The sequence below is a fragment of the Harpia harpyja genome, chromosome 7, assembly GCF_026419915.1.
Source record: "Harpia harpyja isolate bHarHar1 chromosome 7, bHarHar1 primary haplotype, whole genome shotgun sequence".
NCBI lineage: Eukaryota > Metazoa > Chordata > Aves > Accipitriformes > Accipitridae > Harpia > Harpia harpyja.
The window spans coordinates 43,862,878-43,882,092 of NC_068946.1; the positions used below are offsets into that span (position 1 = coordinate 43,862,878).

The window sequence follows — 19,215 nt, forward strand, 5'->3', positions numbered from 1 at the left end:
CTACCAAGTGGAATTTCTCAGCTAACTAAATCTTTTCCTTCCCTGCAACCTTTCTTTCAGGCTCTATTCTAGAAAATAGTGGTGGTTCTTCTGCTACACTGCCTAATCCCAGAATAATGGAGCTGTCTGTCAATGAGGTTACGATGCTGAACCAACTAAGCGAGCGCCGTGATAGTACAACAAGCACCATCAGCTCCGCCTACACCGTCAGCCGCAGATCATCAGGGATCTCCCCATACTTCTCCAGCCGCCGTTCCAGCGAGGCTTCGCAGCTCGGGCACCGCCCCAATAACACGAGCTCTGCCGACTCCTACGACCCGATTTCGACAGATGCCTCCCGTCGGTCGAGCGAGGCGAGCCAGTGCAGCGGGATGCCGGGTCTGCTGAACCTCACACCAGCTCAGCACTACAGGCTGAAAGCCAAGTACGCTGCTGCCACGGGGGGCCCTCCTCCAACTCCCCTGCCGAACATGGAGAGGATGACCCTGAAGAACAGGATCTCACTTATGGATGGACCAGACCCCACCTTGCCCTCCATCCGCCTCCCTCCAGGCCCCAGGCGTTGCAGCGATGGTAACACCTATGGCTACCAGTCAGCTGCAGCATTTCCCCACGAGGTGCCGGGCAACTGCACGAGACGAGCAAGTGACCCGGTGAGGAGACCTGCCGGAGACCCCCAGGCCCTCCCGCGAGTTCACCGCTTCAACAGCACCAACAGCATGAACCCCTTCCATCCTTCACACCCCACAGACAGGAGGAATTTCGGCCTTCAGAGCTACGGGCGCTCGGATGGGAGCCTCCCCCGGCACACCTACTCACCCCGGCCGCTGAGCATCAGCGAAAACATTGCCATGGAAGCCATGTCCGGGGAGGCGGAGGCACCCGTCGGAGACGACGATATTATGCTGCCAGATGATGTGGTGCAGTACATCAAATCCCAGAGCAACGGGACGGCGGCCGAGAGCACTTCCATGGGGTACAGCAATGAGATGCAGGGCTTCCAGGGAAGCGGGAAGCTGCAGCCTCCAGCCTTGCCCGGCCAGCGCAGGATGGCGGTGGCCGAGGCAAGCATGAGCCACTTGGGACCCATGATGGCAGAGTGTCCCATGAGCTTTGATGCCTCCTCAGACATGAATAAAAATAACATGCCCGTCCAGTGGAACGAGGTCAGCTCAGGGACAGTTGATATCATGTCCAATCAGTCGAAGCAGCAGTTTTCACAAGGGAACTTAGCGGTGGTCCAGCAGAAGCAGAACTTTGGTCAGTACCAGAACTACAACCAGCAGCAGATGCAGCTGCCGGAGAACAGTATGAACATAACACAGCAGAGCTTTATGCAAAGAAATGTGAGCATGGATGGGCAGAGGCTAAACTGTATGCAGCTGCGGCAGCAGCCGATGACCCTAGGCCCCGGTATGAACCCCGATCTGGGCTTGCACGCAGGGTATAACCAATCTCATCAGATGCTGAGCCCCAGTGCAATCAGTGGCAACCCAAATCAGATCTCTCCTTCTTGTAGCAGCATGGCAGCAAAGTCTGGACCCCACCTTCACCCTCAGCAAATGGACATGGCGACCGACCCTTCTTTAATGGTCAGCAGCAACAGTGAGCGCACGATGCTGGGCCAGGTCATGCACGAACCGAGTCAGCAGAACTACTCATCTCAGCCGACCCGCCTGAACTTCCCCATGGCTCAGGAGGCCTTCCATCAGCCCATCATGACCTCCAACCAGCCCAGCTTTGAGCCTCAGCAGAGCATGATGGGTTCAGCCACGCAGGCGTATCCGCCCGCCATGGTCCAGCCTCGTCCTCCGCCCGAGCCAAGCCCAGCCAGCAGACCCCGAGGCCTCCGCACCGTCCAGCAGCTGGGCTACATGAGAACTCCCCACCCTACAAACACCATCAGCCCAGGCCAGGAGGCAGCAGAGGCCATGCATAAAAGAACCGGTGACATGTTGCCGGCACCAGCCCAGCAGTGCGTGGACGGCACGAGGGAAAACAATTTGATGTACTATTACGGTCAAATCCACATGTACGAACAGAACAGCAGCTTCGATAATCACGCGGACTGCCGGGTCAGACAACAGCAGTGCGCGCTGAACAGCAAGCCGGCCGCTCTGCCTTCCCCGGGCGCGAACCAGGTGTCCAGCACGGTGGACTCACAAGGTCTTGAGCCGCCCCAGATAGATTTTGATGCCATCATGGACGATGGGGACCATTCGAGCCTGATGTCGGGAACTCTGAGCCCCAGCATCCTGCAGAACCTCTCCCAGAACTCCTCTCGCCTGACAACTCCACGAAACTCTCTGACACTGCCCACCATACCCACGGGAATAAGCAATATGGCAATAGGCGATATGAGCTCCATGCTAACTACGCTGGCGGAAGAGAGTAAATTTCTAAACATGATGTCATAACAGTAAAGCACAAGGCCTTAGTGCTATCCAAGGGGCTCTGCGTGAAGCAGTTTTATGAATGTGCTTTTCAAAAATAATCTGTTTCAATAGAGTAGATTTTTTTTATAAGTATTAAATACATTAAAGGGATTCAAAATGAAAATTTTAAAAAGTCTCTGTACAGAATTATGTAAACTATATCCAGGCAGTTTAGCACCGCAGTGGTGCACCTCTAGTATTATTTTTTGGCTTGGTTTCCCAGAGCACTGAACGGTATCACCACCAAGCTAGGAGACAGCATGAGCGTGGTTAGAGATGAAACCCTCCCTCCCCGGCAGCCCTGTAAATAGCACTCCCCATCATTTTCCGTTAGTTACGTTTGCAAAAAATTCCATTTTCAACCTGCCCCAGAACGAAATGGGAGGATGCGGTTTTGATCAGAATAAAAGCCATACTATGTATTCTGCTCTGATGACACTAGGGTTTAGTTACGTCTCCAAACAAGCCCTCTGCCAGCAGTATTGTTTTATACCGTAAATACCTTTATACCTTGCAAAGAGCGTTGATTCCAAACAGCTTCTCAGCAAAGTGCCTTACCATGCTTTCGTGTTAAGTAGCCAAGGCCTCTCTTCCTTTAAAAATCAAATATAGTGTATTGCCAGAAGCGTATATAAAATGTACATTTATAAAAACATAGTGGTGTTTCTGAGAAAACATTGGAAAGACACATTGATGAGACACATAAAAGGTGAATGCACTCTTTGATCAGATGTGTTTACAACGTGGTTTATATCATGTGCAGAGTGGAGCAGAGGCCTGGGAACAGCAATCACTGGGAAATAATCCCCCGTGGCAGGAAGGCTTAGGTGTGCAGACTGTCACAAATGCATAACTTTGTGCCCTCTGAGTGCAGTGACTTTCTGCAGGGGCTCTGCATGCATCTTTAATGTCAGATCTCTGAAACGTGCATTACCATATCCCTGTGCAGCTTTGCAATGGCTTCGCTTTCTGTAGGGTTTTCCTTGCTGAGGTGCTCACATACAAAAGTGATGGTGATGGAGAGAGTTTTGTGATCGTTGCAGCCCAGCCTGCACTGTGGCAGCATCGTGGGAGCTGGTTTATCTGGCCAGGGTTGTCTGTGTAATATACTCCATGCAGGGCTCTGCCTGGGCTCCATGCACACAACAGGCGCGTGGCTGCACTGATGCGAGGCCAAGCGTGAGCTAATACACCCTGCCCTGCAAGCAGGCTTTGTTGGCATGCACCCAGTGCTACATTAACGTGTCCCACAGCTTTGGTCAGCATGAAAAGAGCTGCTGTGTCCAAAAAATATACCATGGACAACCCGGGGTGTTAGTTTGGCTAGTGCTTTGTGCTACAGTACATAGCTACTCTTTGTACCCAGCCTGGTTCAATTCAGCACTGCACCTGCAGTCTATAGCATAGGCAAACATCTGGATAGTCTCAAAACAGGTATTTGAGTCAAAATAGTAGCTCGGTCAGTGAGAATCTCTTGGAAACATCCTTGAGGAAGAGATGGGAGGAACAGGGCCCCCCAAAGCCAAATCCTCCACCAAAATACAAGTGCTGGTAATAATGTTCAGCTGTTTCCAGGCTGGTCCCACCTGGCAGTGAAGTCAATCTTAGTTGCATTATTTATTTTTGCTGTCGTTAGACAAAAAGGGTAGGTGCATGTACCTGGGCAGGAGGCCTTGCTTTAACTTCTGACTCCATTGGACAAAGACAACTGTCTTCCTGCTCTCATAGCATCAGATACTTTGTACCCCGTATGTTGAAGGGCAGGGGACAAGTGTGACATCCCCCCCAGGTTCTCACAGTTTGACCGGACAAGCATCCGCAGAAGCTTCACTCTCTCCCTCTCGTCTCCCCTCTCCCCCTCATATCAATGTGATGTTCTCACTTGCATCTGACTCCATCCCCTGCGTGAGTCAGGGACAGCTCTATAAAGGTGCTTTCTGGTGTCCTTTCTGCTTTCCTTTTGCACAAACTGATGTCAGGCTCACTCTTCCCGGCATGACCAGGGGCTGGCATGAAAATGCCATGTGTTACCTCCAGGCAAACTTTGCGATATCAGATACGCCAGCAGCCCTGCTTGGCAGTGGTGGGTTGGGACAACGCTGCTGCCAGGTAGCCCTGGGTATGGCTGGTGCAGGAAGGTGCTGCTCCGCATCCAGCCATCTCACCCGTCCTCATCCTACATGCAGAGGGTGCGCACAGAACGCTCTCACCCCCACCCTTCACCCCTCGAGGTCCCCGTGACTCCTGCTAATGTCCAGGGTGCATGAGACAGGAAAGCAAAGCAAGGTGCCTGGCTGTTTATTTGTGTCTACTATGAAAATTGTGTTTAAAGGGATTGTTTTATAGTCCGCTGTATATATTCTCCTGCAGTTACTGACCTTGCCCTTGCCTTTGCATTTATGAAAAGAGGGCAGTACATATTTTAGGACATTGTATGTTGTCCTGGACGCTTGGAGTACAACTGGGCATCCCTTGTGCTGAGATGGATCAGGCTTTCGTGTGTCCTTCAACTGCTAATCTGATTTTTTTCAACAGCTGCGTAGGGCAACGATGGCTACTGAGTCCCTCTTCGCAGATATCTCATTAGCAAAAGATCAAATACAAAAGCAAAACCAAATCTCCAATGACTTGAGATTTCTCAGACTTTCCAGTGGTGGTCTTCCTTCATTTACTGAAAAAGTATTATAATAACCATTCCAGCACTGTATATATTATGTATAGAAGACATCATTACTAAAAGTACTGTAGGTGAATTGTTCTGTCAAATTTATATCTTAAGAACATTTTTAGCTGTTTTCTACATCATAAGAACGGAAGTAACATGCTGAACCTGTATATAAACCTTTTGTACATTAAAAAGTAATTTTTTTCATAATTCCTTGTGCCTGTTGTTATTGCTTTTTATTGGTAATGGTGGTTGGTTTTGATCTGTCACTGCCACACCAACACAGTCGGTTGGACTCTGGTGGTGCTTAGGAACAGCTGGTGAGGAGCTGGATGGGGCTGATGTGTGAGTCACTGCACGGATGTGCAATGGTCTTGCCTTGAAGAGCCTCCAGTCAACGATGGGATGGAGGTGGCAGAAAGAGAGGCAGCAAAGCCGGGGTGCTGCTGCAAGCACAGCCACGCTGCCCAGGTGTCTTTCATTGGCCTCTTGGCAGAGGTGATTTGAAGGAGGATGGCAGTGCAGCAGGGACAGCACAGGAGAAGGGCTCAAAGCATGGGCTGCAGAAATTTGGCAACCAGAAGATTCATGGCAAAACAGCTTGTTGACCATCTTGGTCAGTGTCCGAAAGGAGACAGAAATAGGGCAGATCAGCAGAGCTGTGATGGGCCATGACAGCGACAAGTTGAATATTGGGTTTGGAGAAGGGAGAAATGAATCTATCCACTATGTATGTGATGGGAAGCAATGATATGGTGAGCAACAGATACATCGGTCGTGATCCAGTTAGAGCCTGATCCAGCCCATGGATGAGAAAGATTTCATTTGACTGCAGCAAGAGTTAGCTCAGCCACACAAGAGACTGATTTTCAGTTTGGTTTCGTAGAGTTGGGTTGGTGTGGACAGGGCTAGCACTTTAAGGGAGGGTGGGGAAGCTGTTCAGGGGTGATCCTCATGGGCACAGCAATGAGTTTGGAATAAAGTCAGCTCTTGAGCAAAGCAGTTAGCCAGTGAATCAGCCATGACACTTGGTGCAAATGAACCAGCAGTTTCATGCAGAAGCGGTAGAAGGAGTTGTCTGTATTTTCCTCAATGCAGGATCCCTACTGAGCTGATTGGTAGAATCAGGTAAGTTTGGGACAAATCCTCACCCTGATGATAAGTTCCCTCATAGTCTGTGGCAAGAGATTGGCATATCCCAAGACAGAATTAGTCTTTCCTGTTTTAGACACATAGGATGGGGTGGATTTTCCTCTGGAAGACATCAGTCACTTTCCTCATTGATGACAGAGATATCCCATGTAGCCAGCTTAGATTAGATACCTTCTCCAGTAGGGTGAGAAGAATCCCATGCTCCTGTGAATATCTTGCACTAATCTAGTCACCCTCAGCACAGTCAGAGGTTGAGCCAGTGAACAAGATGTTGATTAATGTGTTAATGATCCTGTTAGTCCGCAAATCCATTGGATAAATATCACACCCCTCTGTACTGTCCAAGAACTACAGAAATCACATTTTAAAAAAATGCAGTAATATTATTAAAAGGAAATTGTTCAGAGCTTTTCTATTGACAAAAGGCTTTGGAGACTCAGATCAACTCCTACTGCTTTTCTACTTCAAACACTTAAAGTGGGTTTCTAATCTAGATCAAATGCTGCTTTTAGCTGGTATTTCACTTCAGAGTTCGATCAGGGCACACCTCTGCCTGTGTAAGAACATATTTATTACTTAAACTGGGCTAAGATTTCCTAGGAGCCCACCCGAGGTCACGTACCAGCATGTGTATTTTTACTGCTTGGCCATCCTGGGATAAACAGGGATCGAAAGGCTCGTTGCTCCAACTGTAAGCGGGTAATAACCCTTCTGCAACAAATGTTGTTTATAAGCCAGAGTTTGGAGTTTATACTACTGTGGCAGCTGCATAATATTCAATTAACCTTCTTTTTAATCAATCATATCCCTTATGAAAACAAACCATCCTAACAGGGCTGATTCTGACCCTCTTTGGTGAGTGTTAACCTCACTCCACTCCCAAAACCAGCGGGAGCATAGGAGGAGTAAGATCCCACTCTGGGTAAAACCGTCACAGCTCTTTAATATTGCACTAATATCTCAGGTTTTCCTGGAGGGGAGAAAAAGCCCATAAAAGCTACTGTTGCTGGATCTGATTGCACTTACTGAGTACAGAGTCATTCCAACAGCTCTTTATTGCAGTGGTCTCAGTAGGGATGACATAGGAGCTCTTGTTCTTTACGAGCTGTTGGATCTACTTGGAAGAGCATACGTGTTGTAAATAAATGGTGTGTTTTATATTATTGGAAGGACAATTTATGACCAACCAAGGCCTCTTGCAGACAGCTATTTAACTTGTAAGTAAAATGACCTAACACTTAAGAAATTTAGAAGCTACAAAACAACCTATGTTGTGGCCAATATACTTATTTCTCCTTGATTTATGCTTCATGTAAAACTTGAAATGGCTATATTAAATATGTTTGCTGTAAAAATAAAAATAAAATTAAAAAAAGAACAAAGTGATGCTTTCACACACGCTGAAGGTTTGTGACTACTGTAGCTTCATCCAATTGCACTAGCATCTCTGATTCATTACACAGGTCCCTTCCCCTCCCTATTTCCATTTTCCCCACACTGACCTGTCAGACAGATATGTAGGGGGCACGGTGGCCTGCCTGCTGTCAACTTTGAAAGAGCTGCTGCACTCAACTACAGTGCACTTGCTAGAAATGTCTCTCTAAGTATCAATGGCTTACTGAAAAGCAAACTCTGTGGCTGCTACATCTGTCCATCAGAGGCTATTTTGCCATCACACCTTTACCATCATTTCTAGGGTGGTAACAGCAAGGAGCAGCAGGCATGGTAACACACCCTGAAAGGCAGCTCCTGCACCAGGCAACAGGGCATGGGGCTACATAAATCTTCGGTCTAGGTTGCTCTGGCTAGTCTTAACTCTTATTAAGTACAGCCCAGGCTAGTCTCCGTAGAGAAAGGACGTTTAAGGACTTCAAAGCAGAAGCTTAGTCTGATGTTCTGAATGCCTGCTAAAGGAGTGTCTCTTTCCCTTTCTCTCTCCTTTCACTATACAGATAAAGGCAACCTTCACAAATACCCCCTCTCTCCCCTGTCGCTATGCCTTTTCTGTTCCTCTTTGGGAAGGACCCCAGAGTGCTCTGCCCATACAAACAACCTCTCTGCCAGGGTTTGACAGACAGACGGTTGCATTTTTTGACTCAGGAGCATGAGGAACAGCTTTCCTGACACCTGCAGAGGGAATCATGCAGAAGAGGAGCGCACATTTCACAGCTGGATGTTGGCCAAAGCACCAAGGTTCATGCTACAGTGCAGTAGTAGTGGTTAAAATAGATCAAATGAAATGAGGGGAGCAGCAGGGAAGGAAGCAAAATTCTGGACAAAACAGGACTAATTTTCTTCATGGCTTTGTGTCTCCCAGTGTGTCTCCCACCTGCAAAATTTCAGGGGCCGTGAGGAGTTGCTGGCCGTGACAAAAGCAAAACAAAGAAGTGATGCTTCTGTGGGTATGAGAAATCTATTTTTGAAGAGTTTAGATCTGTAGAACTTCACTTAAAAGGCTTTTGGGAACAAAAGCACCGGTTTTACCTCTTTTACCTCTTTTGCCCACCACTCGGTTGACCAGTCGTGCAAGCAGCCATCACCTGAAAAGGCAGCGTGACTGGTGGCACAACAGCAGTTGTACGGCGCTTGGAGGGCTTCAGCCACCTGCTCGGATGGAAACGACCGCGGCAGTGACGGCAACCAAGGAACACAGCTGGGACTGATTGGCGGCAAGCTTGGAAAGGCGAAGCAGCCCCAGGCCTGGAGTCTGTAGGTGGGCTGCCCCACCCTTTGGCAACGCCAGCATCCTGCCCTTGGCTGCAGACCTCAGAGCAAAGGCGCTCCCAGCCTCTGCGGCTCAGCCAAGCTGCAGGAAACAAACGTGCTTCTCCCTTTCTGGCCACTGTTTTTGTATAGCAAGAACCTGGTAATCTCCAGGTGGCTTTATTGGCCCCATTTCCCAGCTGGCAAAGCAGCCCTCTGAGAAGCTACCTGCCTGCTGCACTTACCCATCTGACTGGCATCTGAGCAAAGTGTCTCAACTAACTGAAGTGATGTATTAATTTTTTTTTTTTTTTTGAGCAAAATGTCTTGATGCAAATCGTTTAACCTCTGTGTCACTCATCAATAATGACGATAAGTGAAATTCGATAGCGCTACATGAAATGCACAGAGGATTAAACATCACTCCAGGCATACTGAAAGTGGGCGGTGTTACCGTATCTGGGAGATCTCAAGGAGGGGTGAGAAAATGGGTTTTGCTCTGCAGTCCAAGAGGCTGCACCCCCATAACACCAGTACCGACTAAGGAGGGTGCTCCAAATGGTGATCCTAATCGCTTCCTGCAGGCCGGTGAATTTCCCTTGTTAGCAGCCATCCAAGAACTGAACAGGTCTCACCTTGCTTGAGGAGCTCTCAGGAAATGATCGCTTGTCTTAGCAATGTCAGGAGATTTGTCAGTGAATATGAAAAATGTTTTTAGGGAATAGAAACTGGGGCTGAGCCAGGTGAAGGTTTCTACTTAATTGGGAAAAAAAACCCCCACCACAATAGATCCCAGCATTTCCATCATTAACTGGAAGTAAGTGGGAGCTTTTTGAACAGATCAGCAGTGGTCTAGGTGTTGAAAGCACCAATGACACCAAAGTGGTTGAGCAGGCTTTTCTTAGAGATGAGAGCCAGCTTTGTGGCCATTGAACACTTCCAAAAAATGACAATTGCCCAAATTGGAAGGAAAATTTAAAATCAGATCCCATTCAAAAAGCCTTCCCAAAACTTAACACATATTAGTAGTGCATCAACAACTTTAGCGTAAAACCCTTCCACATCTAAACCTTGAATTTAGAAGAGCATGGGGCTGAGACATGACTTCTCAAGTAGTCTTGTAAAAATGACATCAAAAAGATTTTCAGCTAAAATATTATCAGTACATTTCTTCATTAATATTTTAACTGTCATTTACATTTAAAAAAAAAAAATTAGTATGCAGAGACCTGGGCTGGCTTCATCATGGGTGAATCAGTACCAGAACAAGTCAAGTCTCCAAGGAGCCCACGAGGAGCTGTTTTCCACCCCTGCTCTTCCTACAAAGTTGTTCCACTTGTAAGAAGTTGGGATCAAGCAGATCTCACAAAAGATGAAGGTGTAAAATAAAGTCAGGGGCTGAGGGCCTTTTAGATTAGCATCATCACTCCTTATAACAGGAAAAACCACGTTGTTAGTGTTGTTTAAAATTATTCTGGCTAACACACAAAGTATTGTACTGTGTTGCAATTAGATCAGCTAAGGTAAAACGTCTTTCCCAGCCCTTATTTCAGTGCTGACACAAGGTACTTCAGGCAAAGCGCTGGTCCACAGATGTTTCAGCAGATTCAGCAGGGCTCAGAAATTGTTCATGTGGGAGCACAACTGGTGAACAAAAGGGGTCTTTTCTCCCCTCAGAATAAACCCCATAGATGGAGGGGAGGAGGTTTATTTATTTTAAGATATCTCAAACACCTTTACTACTAGTAAAAAAAGACATTGCCGGCTTTTTAATAAAAATAACTGCAGAACCATCAGGGGGTTGCAATTCTAAACTTGGTCATGTGTACATGCATCAGTGCTTTCTATTAGATTAAATGAAAACTACTCAAATTAGAAAAAAAAAATCCTCAAATGAACCAAACTGGGTATCATGCCGAAAACTGAAGAAGATTCTCCTCTAGCATAAACAGTGCAAGTGAGGAAGCTTAACTTGTCTCATTAGCTATGTTACCGCAGGGCCATGCTGCCACATGTGAGGACCAAAGGAGAGTGCTTTGCCTGGGTGAAGAATGGAAAATAGGTGAAATGTGGAAAGACCGTATTTTAACAGCATTATGAAGGAGGAAGGTGAGTACAAGGATGGGGGGGGTAGAGGTCTGACCACTGAGACGCTCTGTCAACAGGACTGTTACCCTGAGGTCCCCACTCCCTTGGCAAACAGTCATCCCTTCCCATCTTCTCCAGGGTGGCCAGTGGCCCGTGGCAGGTCGAGCTCCTTCTGCACTTTGTAGCTACCTTTCCTCTGCAGAGAGCTGCTGCTCACTCTCCCTTCGCCTTTCACCCTCTGCTCTTCACACTGCTGCATCCCTTTAACCTGACAAAACTTCTCCCATCAGCAAAACAGGACCCCTTCCGGGGGTTTTGTCACCACACTGTGTCAGCTAGGAGCATTTCTCACACCTAGCCCATACAATTAAGCCAGAAAAAAAGTCTTGAGGCTGGGCCTGAGCTGTATGTTTCTTTTGGTGGTGGTGATTTGTTTTTTTCTTAAGACACCAAATTTTAAGCCTACCATTTCTCACAGCTAAAGAAAGCACAGAGAGACAGCACTCACGGTCAAAACTAGCCCAAACACCGAAACCTTGGCCAAGAAATATCTGACTTCAAGAAAGGATTTAGCTAATTCTATCCTCAGAGGGATTTTTTGCTGGAGGCAGATGAATGTAGCAGCCTAGCAGAGCTGCAAGATGGGGCCATGTTGCTCTTTACCTAGGTGTGGCCAGCAGTGTAGGAACCAAAATGCTCCTGCAGACAAGCAGCAGGGATGAAGAAGGCGTGGAGATGCAGATCTGGCATTGTGAGAGGAGGCGAAAACACGGGGCCCCTCTGGTCACAATTGCCCCACGTTCCTGGGGCTTTGAGGTGTTTCCTCCGGGCAGGACATGCCACGTTTTAAAGGAAACTTACCCTGGCCCAGTGCCACTGCCAGCGGCATGGGCTGCTTTCACTGGCCTAGTGGGGCAGCCACTGCTGAAATTTGCAACTCCCAGCTGCAAGTGCTCACCACTCGCCGACCGATGCCCAGTTAGTACCCAAGCAGCGATCTGCCCCCCACCAGGCCAACTCCCCCCCAGTTTATATACTGGGCATGCCGTCACATGGTCTGGAAAACCCCTTTGGCCAGTTTGGGTCAGCTGTCCTGGCTGTGTCCCCTCCCAAGTTCTTGTGCCCCTCCAGCCTTCTTGCTGGCTGGGCATCAGAAGCTGAAAAATCCTTGACTTTAGACTAAACATTACTTAGCGAAAACTGAAAACATCAGTGTGTTATCAACATTCTTCTCATACTAAACCCAAAACGTAACACTGTACCAGCTACTAGGAAGAAAGTTAACTCTATCCCAGCCGAAACCAGGACACCCAGGTAGAACGGACAACTGAAAGACCACTAAGACATATGGCACAATATGTGACAGCAGACTCCAACCACCTGCAGCCTTCACAGTGTGCTCAAAGTCACATAAAACAAAGGACAGCTCGGTATGTGCTTCATGTCAGGCAGCAGAAGATGGAGCAAGTCAGGGTATAACCCAGTTATGTGGGACATCTGAAAGACTATATGAATATATTGGAGGCACAATGACTCTTTGGTTTGGGTTTTCTAGGACCCATGCGAGCTGCTGCTTTTTTTTTTTGTTTTGCAATGTACAGAATGAGACAATGCTGGTACCATCGAGGCTTCAACCAAGAGGCAAATATCTCATTTAAAAGTTTATTTTAATGAAGTCACAATAAGGCCTCCAGCTGGAAAGGTTATTTATTAACCTCTTATTTACAAATTGAGCCCTGATTTGAAAATTAAGGCATTGTAATTTAATATTAACCCACATGTCAGAAAATAATGACACAAACTACAGGGAAAATTGCATTCCATATTGCAAAAGACCCATTTTATTTATAATGACCAGGATTAAAAGTCATGCCAACATTGATGGATCATACTTTAAAAATCTTGATAGCTCATTCATTTCTATAATTATATTTATTACAAATTAAATAAGTTGCGGACACCCTTGATATACAAAGAGACAAAATTAATTTGTGAATCAGTATTAATCTGTCATCAAACTAAATGAACTCCCTTTCTGGCAGCCTACTGAATGTAATGTACTGTACCAGACTTTCCGTGATCCTCGGGACATGAAAGCAGTGGAAGTGCAAGTTCAAGCTGTTGAAGGACCATCTCTTCGCTTGCATGTATGTCATTTCTCAGTATGGCTTTTAAAATCAAGAGATGAGACTGCAATAGAAAACTTTCTTGGCCAGTTTCTGGAAATCAAAACAAATTCTAACATTTCCGTGAGCCTGCAAGGGCTCCATAGCCAGGTGCCTCAATGCAGTCAGTTGGTAGAGCTCCATGGGCCTCAGTGCAACTAAGCCCTGCAGCCCAGCCATCCCCCAGCCAGCAAACGAACCCAGCAGTCATGGCTGCTATATGCCACCACTCGGGTCAGTAGCAAAATGCAATGATGTGCAGCTTTTTAGTACTTTTCCTGTGACCCCTATACCTAGATCACACCGTGGAAGCTGAAAAGGCTTGTACGTTACTCCTGTCCTTTCCTGCCAATGCAGGTCCTGAGGCCTTGGGGAGAAACCCTGCTGGGCACTGTGGCAGCAGTGCAATATCTCGTTTGTGAGCGACATCAGCCCGAGCAGTGTGGGTGCTGTTCGCTCCCCTCGGCTGAGGGAGAAGTGAGCGCGGCTGTTCAGATGTTCCTGGATGAGATTACAGACCCTAATGCTCAACAACTGCCACTGTGGTTAGCCGAAATGTGTGCCCATCTGCTTTGGGGTTTTGTGCCTGTAGACAAGGAGTTCTGCCAGCTTCAGGAGGACTCAGGCTTTCCTCCAAAGTAGTAAATTTGGAAAGGGGAAAAAAAAAGAAAAAGGCTCAATGCTGCAGGTTAGAGCACATGGTCCCAGGAGATACAAGCAAAGCGCAGTAAGCCGGGTCGGGGCTGCATGTCCCCTTGCCTCCAGCCTTCCCATCCCAGCATTAGCCCCAGAGTCAGTGCTGACAAGCTAACGGTCAGGCTGTTCCTCCCCTAAATAGGACACGACTCGTCTGAGGCAGCAGAAGTGCTTGCTTGTCTCTTTGCAGAGCAGGGAATCATACCCATGTTTACAGTCATCTTATTTTTAATTTTTTCACCATATTTTCTTTTTTCTTCTTTTCCAACCCCCCACCCCTGAGCACTCCCAGAGGGAGGTGCACAAGCTCATCATCTCAGAGGCAAAATTTCAACTCCAGAATGTTGGACCCCGTCCAAAATCGGCCAAAACACACTGAACTCCCCTGCCATAGTCTGCTGATCTCTCCATGTCATTTAGCAGCTAGGATCAACTAATAAAGTGCAAGATGCAGAAATGTCATTTAGAGTTACCTACCCGTAACTAAATAACTTTGTAATGAATGAAAGGCCATTTTGAGCTGATGCCTTAAAGACTAACTTCATCTCTATAAAGAAAGAAATATGACTCGAACAGAGGCAGCCTGCATGTGGCATTAACAAACCCTCTTTGTGTTTCTGTAGGAAAGACTGACACCAAGTGAGTTGTGCACTTGCATCACCTTCACCTTATTTTGCTTTAATACTGATGACTCCACCTCAAAATATTGCTACAGCTTTAGGTCTACTTGCAGGGAGCTGGTGGGGCCCTTCTCTAGAAAATAGAGAGCTGGAAAGGTGTTTCTGAGCTAAAAATTTTGTATTAGGTTAACTTCAGCTATAGAACAAGAACAGTACCTGGTTTAGTAATATAACAGTAATTAATTCTGACTGTTCATAAAGGAAAACTCGGTATTGCCAGAAGAAATTATTTACACATCTTTATATGACAGTGTTTTTCCATTCACCTTTTTTGGAGCGTTTCCTTCAAAAGACATTAAGCCCATACATTACTATTTAAAGAGCCTAATTCAACCCAGGCAATAATGACCCATAAATATTCATGATTTTGTTTTAACATTAAAATAACATCTGTTTCAAAACATCTGCAATCTGTTTTCAATGCTTCGGTAACATTTAAATTAACTGTAACTAATACAATAAACCACTATTAGGGATAATGATAATGAAAGATGCCCTATTAAGAGACATGAACAACATGGAATTGAATGAAAAACGAAACGAGGGGTGGAGGGGACGAACCCAACAGTCAGATACCAAAGCTCCCTGGAACCTAAATCCACCATTATGGGAGAGTTTCCTGTGTGTAGGACTATTGTTTAACCGTCTCAGCTGCTGTGTCTCAGCTCCTCTTGGGTCTTGCTCAAATTTCCACTGCGAGAGCAGTAATTTATGGCGCAGGCAGTGTGACTACTTTTAACGCGGGAGGGGAGGCTCGTTCTCTCCAGCTGAAGGGGCCTGCAAAGTATTTCTGAGCTGGAAAAGCCAGCCGCAGCGCGCCCAGGGCTCTCCCAGCCAGATGCGGTTAACGAGCCCGTTAACCTCCCCGCCTGCCAGCGAGATGTCCCTGGCGAGAGGCGATTGCCCGGTGGCCGTGCTCACAGGCGCTGCCATGCTCCAGGGCGCGGAGTTAACCGAAACGGTTAACTTCCCCCCCAAAATGGGCTGTTGTTTTCTGCTGTGGTTTCTCCTCTTTTTCTCCCCAGGAAAGATGACATCATGCACATCTGCATATCGTTGCAAGGGTGAAGGTGAAGGCCGGGTGCGTGACGGTGCCGGGGAGGAAGGTTCCCATCCTCTGCCGGCGGCTGCCGGTGGGCTGACACTTGGCACCGGCTGCTGCGAGACCCACACGCACCTCGCGCCCGTGGCCCCCAGCTGGAAAGTTTTACTTTCATGGAAAGTCTTGGTGGGTTCATCAGTCATAAATCAATTTGTTTAAAGATTATATTTAGAGGTTTTGTGGTTTGTTGGGTTTTTTTTAAGCCAGCCCTCCCTCTTTGCTTCTCCCACTCCCCGACAAAAATCCAGGAGTTGTTTTTAATCTCCTGGACCAAATGCAAAATGCCAGAGCAGCAAAAAGCAAGGATTACAGCAGCTGGGTTTGCTCTTGTCTGATGACTTCTTTAAAAAAAAAGTCTATGTTAAAATACATTTTTTCAGTCAAAACAAAGCCAGGACCTGCCACACATCTGTGCAAACTCAATGCAAGAAGAGCAGCTGTTTACACTGCCGGAGTGACACCTTTTTACCCCCAAATCCTCAGGCAATCTGAGGCCATCGCATAGGTACAAATAGCTCCAGGAATAACCCCACGGCTGTTCATCCTTGTCGGCCCGAACACTACACCCCTGGCACAAACGCTGTGCCCTGGCTGCGCTCCCGGCTCCTGGCACGGGGCTGGACCAGGTCCTGGCGGGCCACCACGGAGCCGTGCCTCCACGTCTTTCCAGCAGTGACAGGAGCCCGTGGAAAGCAGAGCATAAATCCAAACCATTTAAAGTGTGATTAAGACTTCCCCTGATTACTGCTCTGCATGATATTGAATGCTTCGGCTGTCGGTGATTTATTGAAGTAATATATAATACGCTGCATTCAGTTAACGGTCCCCATCAAGCACAATCTAGCTGAATAAAAAAAAAGAAAGACACAGAGCAAGAGAGAGAGAGAGTGCTCTAAGAGGAAATCTCCCTGGATTTAAGGGAAATTGAAATATGCTCATGGAAATCTGTGTCCAAAGCTTTTAGCACTTCAAAAAGTGCCAGTTGCTAATACCACTGACTAAAATCAGCATTGCTACGATGGCTAATGGTCCTAATGCCATCCTCACCCACTCCTTCCCTCCACCACTGACAACTGGCTCCTTCACCTGGGCTACTTTGAGACAGACACTTGGCTTTTTTGTTTTTTCAGCTTTTGGGGTTTTTTTCCAGTTTTATTCCAGAGTGAAGTTTCAGTTTCAGGTTCTTTGGCAAAGGGGAGGTTGTGCCTCAGTGTTTTGTGCATCACCACCAGCACCAAATTAGAGCAGAGGAGGTGAAACTGGTGGTAACTATAACCTGAAAGGGAATAAACTGGGGCTGACATTCAAAAAAAAAGGAGAAAAATAGCAATATAAGCACTCAGTATAGTTCCAGTGCTTTTAATGCTTTAGTTTTAATAGCAGAAGTAGCTGTTAGTTATGCAGGGAAGAGGTTTATTTATTTTCATATATGATATTTGATGTATTATCACTCCTTTAGGCTCTGATTCAATGAGATACCTCCACAGTGGGCTAATTTTAAGGCGTCATCTTCAATTAACATTGATCTCAATTACAAGCCTTCCAAAATAAGGTGGCTGGCTTAGAAATGATAAGATTATAAATCAAACATTTTATTTGACATTTGCTTTTGAGGATCCATGCCTCCAAGTTGTTGGGGGGGGGGTGGGGTGTTTCCCCCTGAAGGCATAAGCATTGGAAATAAATAACTTTTTAAAACAGCAACAATGAAAGCAGATGCTCTCACACAAGCACCCCTACTCCACAACCTGGGGCTTTCACAAAACCCAGATGCAATGTCCAGAAATCACAAGCTTTTTCAGTGCAATACTCAAACTTTTCCAGCTCACCAAAAATGGCACCTGAAAACACGCATGGGGGTTTGGTTTCATTTCCTCAGTTTCTAAAACTGGTGAAACTAGACCCAATACCAAACCTGATACCGATGGGAAGGACTTTTCTTCAGCTCTGATGATCTTGCATGAAAGGTGCAGGGTTGTTTTTCTGCACCACAGCCGGTAGCTGACTGACTTACAGTCAGTGTGTGATGGCCATCGGTGCCCATGTGCATTTCTCTCCCAGCGAAGGCACAGTCCAGCAAACAAGGGAACGTTCATGGCATTGCCCTGGCTCAACTGGCAAAGAGTAAGACTTCAGCTTGTGTCTTTAGTTATTCCTCATCCTTCCGGATGCTGGGCAGATGTCCTCCATGGTGACTGCGAGGACACACAGCCCCCAGAACAGAGTCCCTGCTGTCAGCTGAGACCCCAAACACACTGCCACCAGCAGAATTGCAAGAAAAGTCCTAGTTACCCTCCGCAGCCCAGGGATGCAGGCTTGGTCTGGCTGGGAAGGAGGAACATGCACATTTGGGTGGGGGTTGGAGCACTCACTGAGCTCATGGACGTGCAGAGTTTGGCTGCTGAGCTCTAACATCTCTAAAGTACACACTGACAAACAGATTTCCCCCCCCCCCCCCCCCCGCAATTAATGCGAGTGCATTTTGGTGGGAGCAGCAAAAGTGCAGCCCTGACCTGAGGGTAGGCGCATGCCAGCTGTTGAGGTCTTACTCCGAGGTCCAGGAGCCCTAGAGCTTCTCTGGAAAATGTCTGTAAGAATATTTTAGGCTGGGCATCACATTTTCCCTTAATCTCACTCTCAGAAATGACGTCATCATTTTAGCTGAAACTTTCCAAATCAAATTCAGCCTGAGGCACAGACCGTTAAAAGTCTGGCAAAGTTGTAGACTGCTGGGTCTTCAAACGGGAAGACTCAGGCAGCCTCGCAGAGAGGTAGAAGTCCAAGCTCTGCTGACGAGCTGGAACACTGCATGCCTCCTGAAACCCAGAGAAGCATCGCCAGTCCAGAGTCTGGACATTATGAACCTCAGTATTGCAGCAGCAAAACTATCGCTATTTCTCAGCCCAATAAAGCAAAAAATGCATATGCAATAAATTGCCTTTTTTTGTTGTTTTTTCACAGTTTGATTATCCGTCATGATAAGACATTACTTAAAGCAGTGGTGACACTGTCTAATCATTCTTGTGAAATATAGACTTCTCTCTCCACTTCAGACAGAGACGACATTAATACACATTTATGCAAAGCAGAGCTGGAGCTGTCAGGGGCTAATCTTTACAAGTATGATAAATGATGTTTATTTTCAGTGATGGAACGAAACACCCGGGCTGACAATAATTGTAATAAAAAGGACAGATCAACTTCTATAAAGTGATTGAATTACCAGTCTATTGCATTAATGCCTGATCTTGGCTCTGTCATAAACCTGCTTTAGGTTACCAACGACTGCGCATTAGGAAACATCCACCTTCAAATAGACACCCTGCCCTTGACCTGTGGGAATGCAGGGGAGTCACTGCTGGATGCAGGTTTTGGCCATTCTTACTTTCATTTGTTTACAGTAAAGTAATGTTTCCTCTTCTCAGGCTGACAAAGAAGCACCCCGTGTCCCCTGAGCCTTGCAGAAAAGTTGCAAAAGCTCAGCAGCCGCACGTGCCTCCTCCACGCACATGCGATGCCTGAGCTCCCA

At 46.9% G+C, this 19,215-nt stretch overlaps 1 protein-coding gene across 2 annotated transcripts in view; it reads left to right on the top strand.

The window, feature by feature from the left end:
• The window catches only part of GLI2 (GLI family zinc finger 2), a 200,837-nt gene extending 195,527 nt beyond the window's left edge, over positions 1 to 5,310 (top strand). For both annotated transcript variants that reach the window (XM_052793128.1, XM_052793129.1), the window contains one exon: positions 61 to 5,310. In XM_052793128.1, coding sequence (XP_052649088.1) covers positions 61 to 2,417 — 2,357 coding nt within the window. In that variant the 3' untranslated portion in view covers positions 2,418 to 5,310. The remainder of the gene's footprint in view (positions 1 to 60) is intronic.
• Positions 5,311 to 19,215: the final 13,905 nt, after the last annotated feature.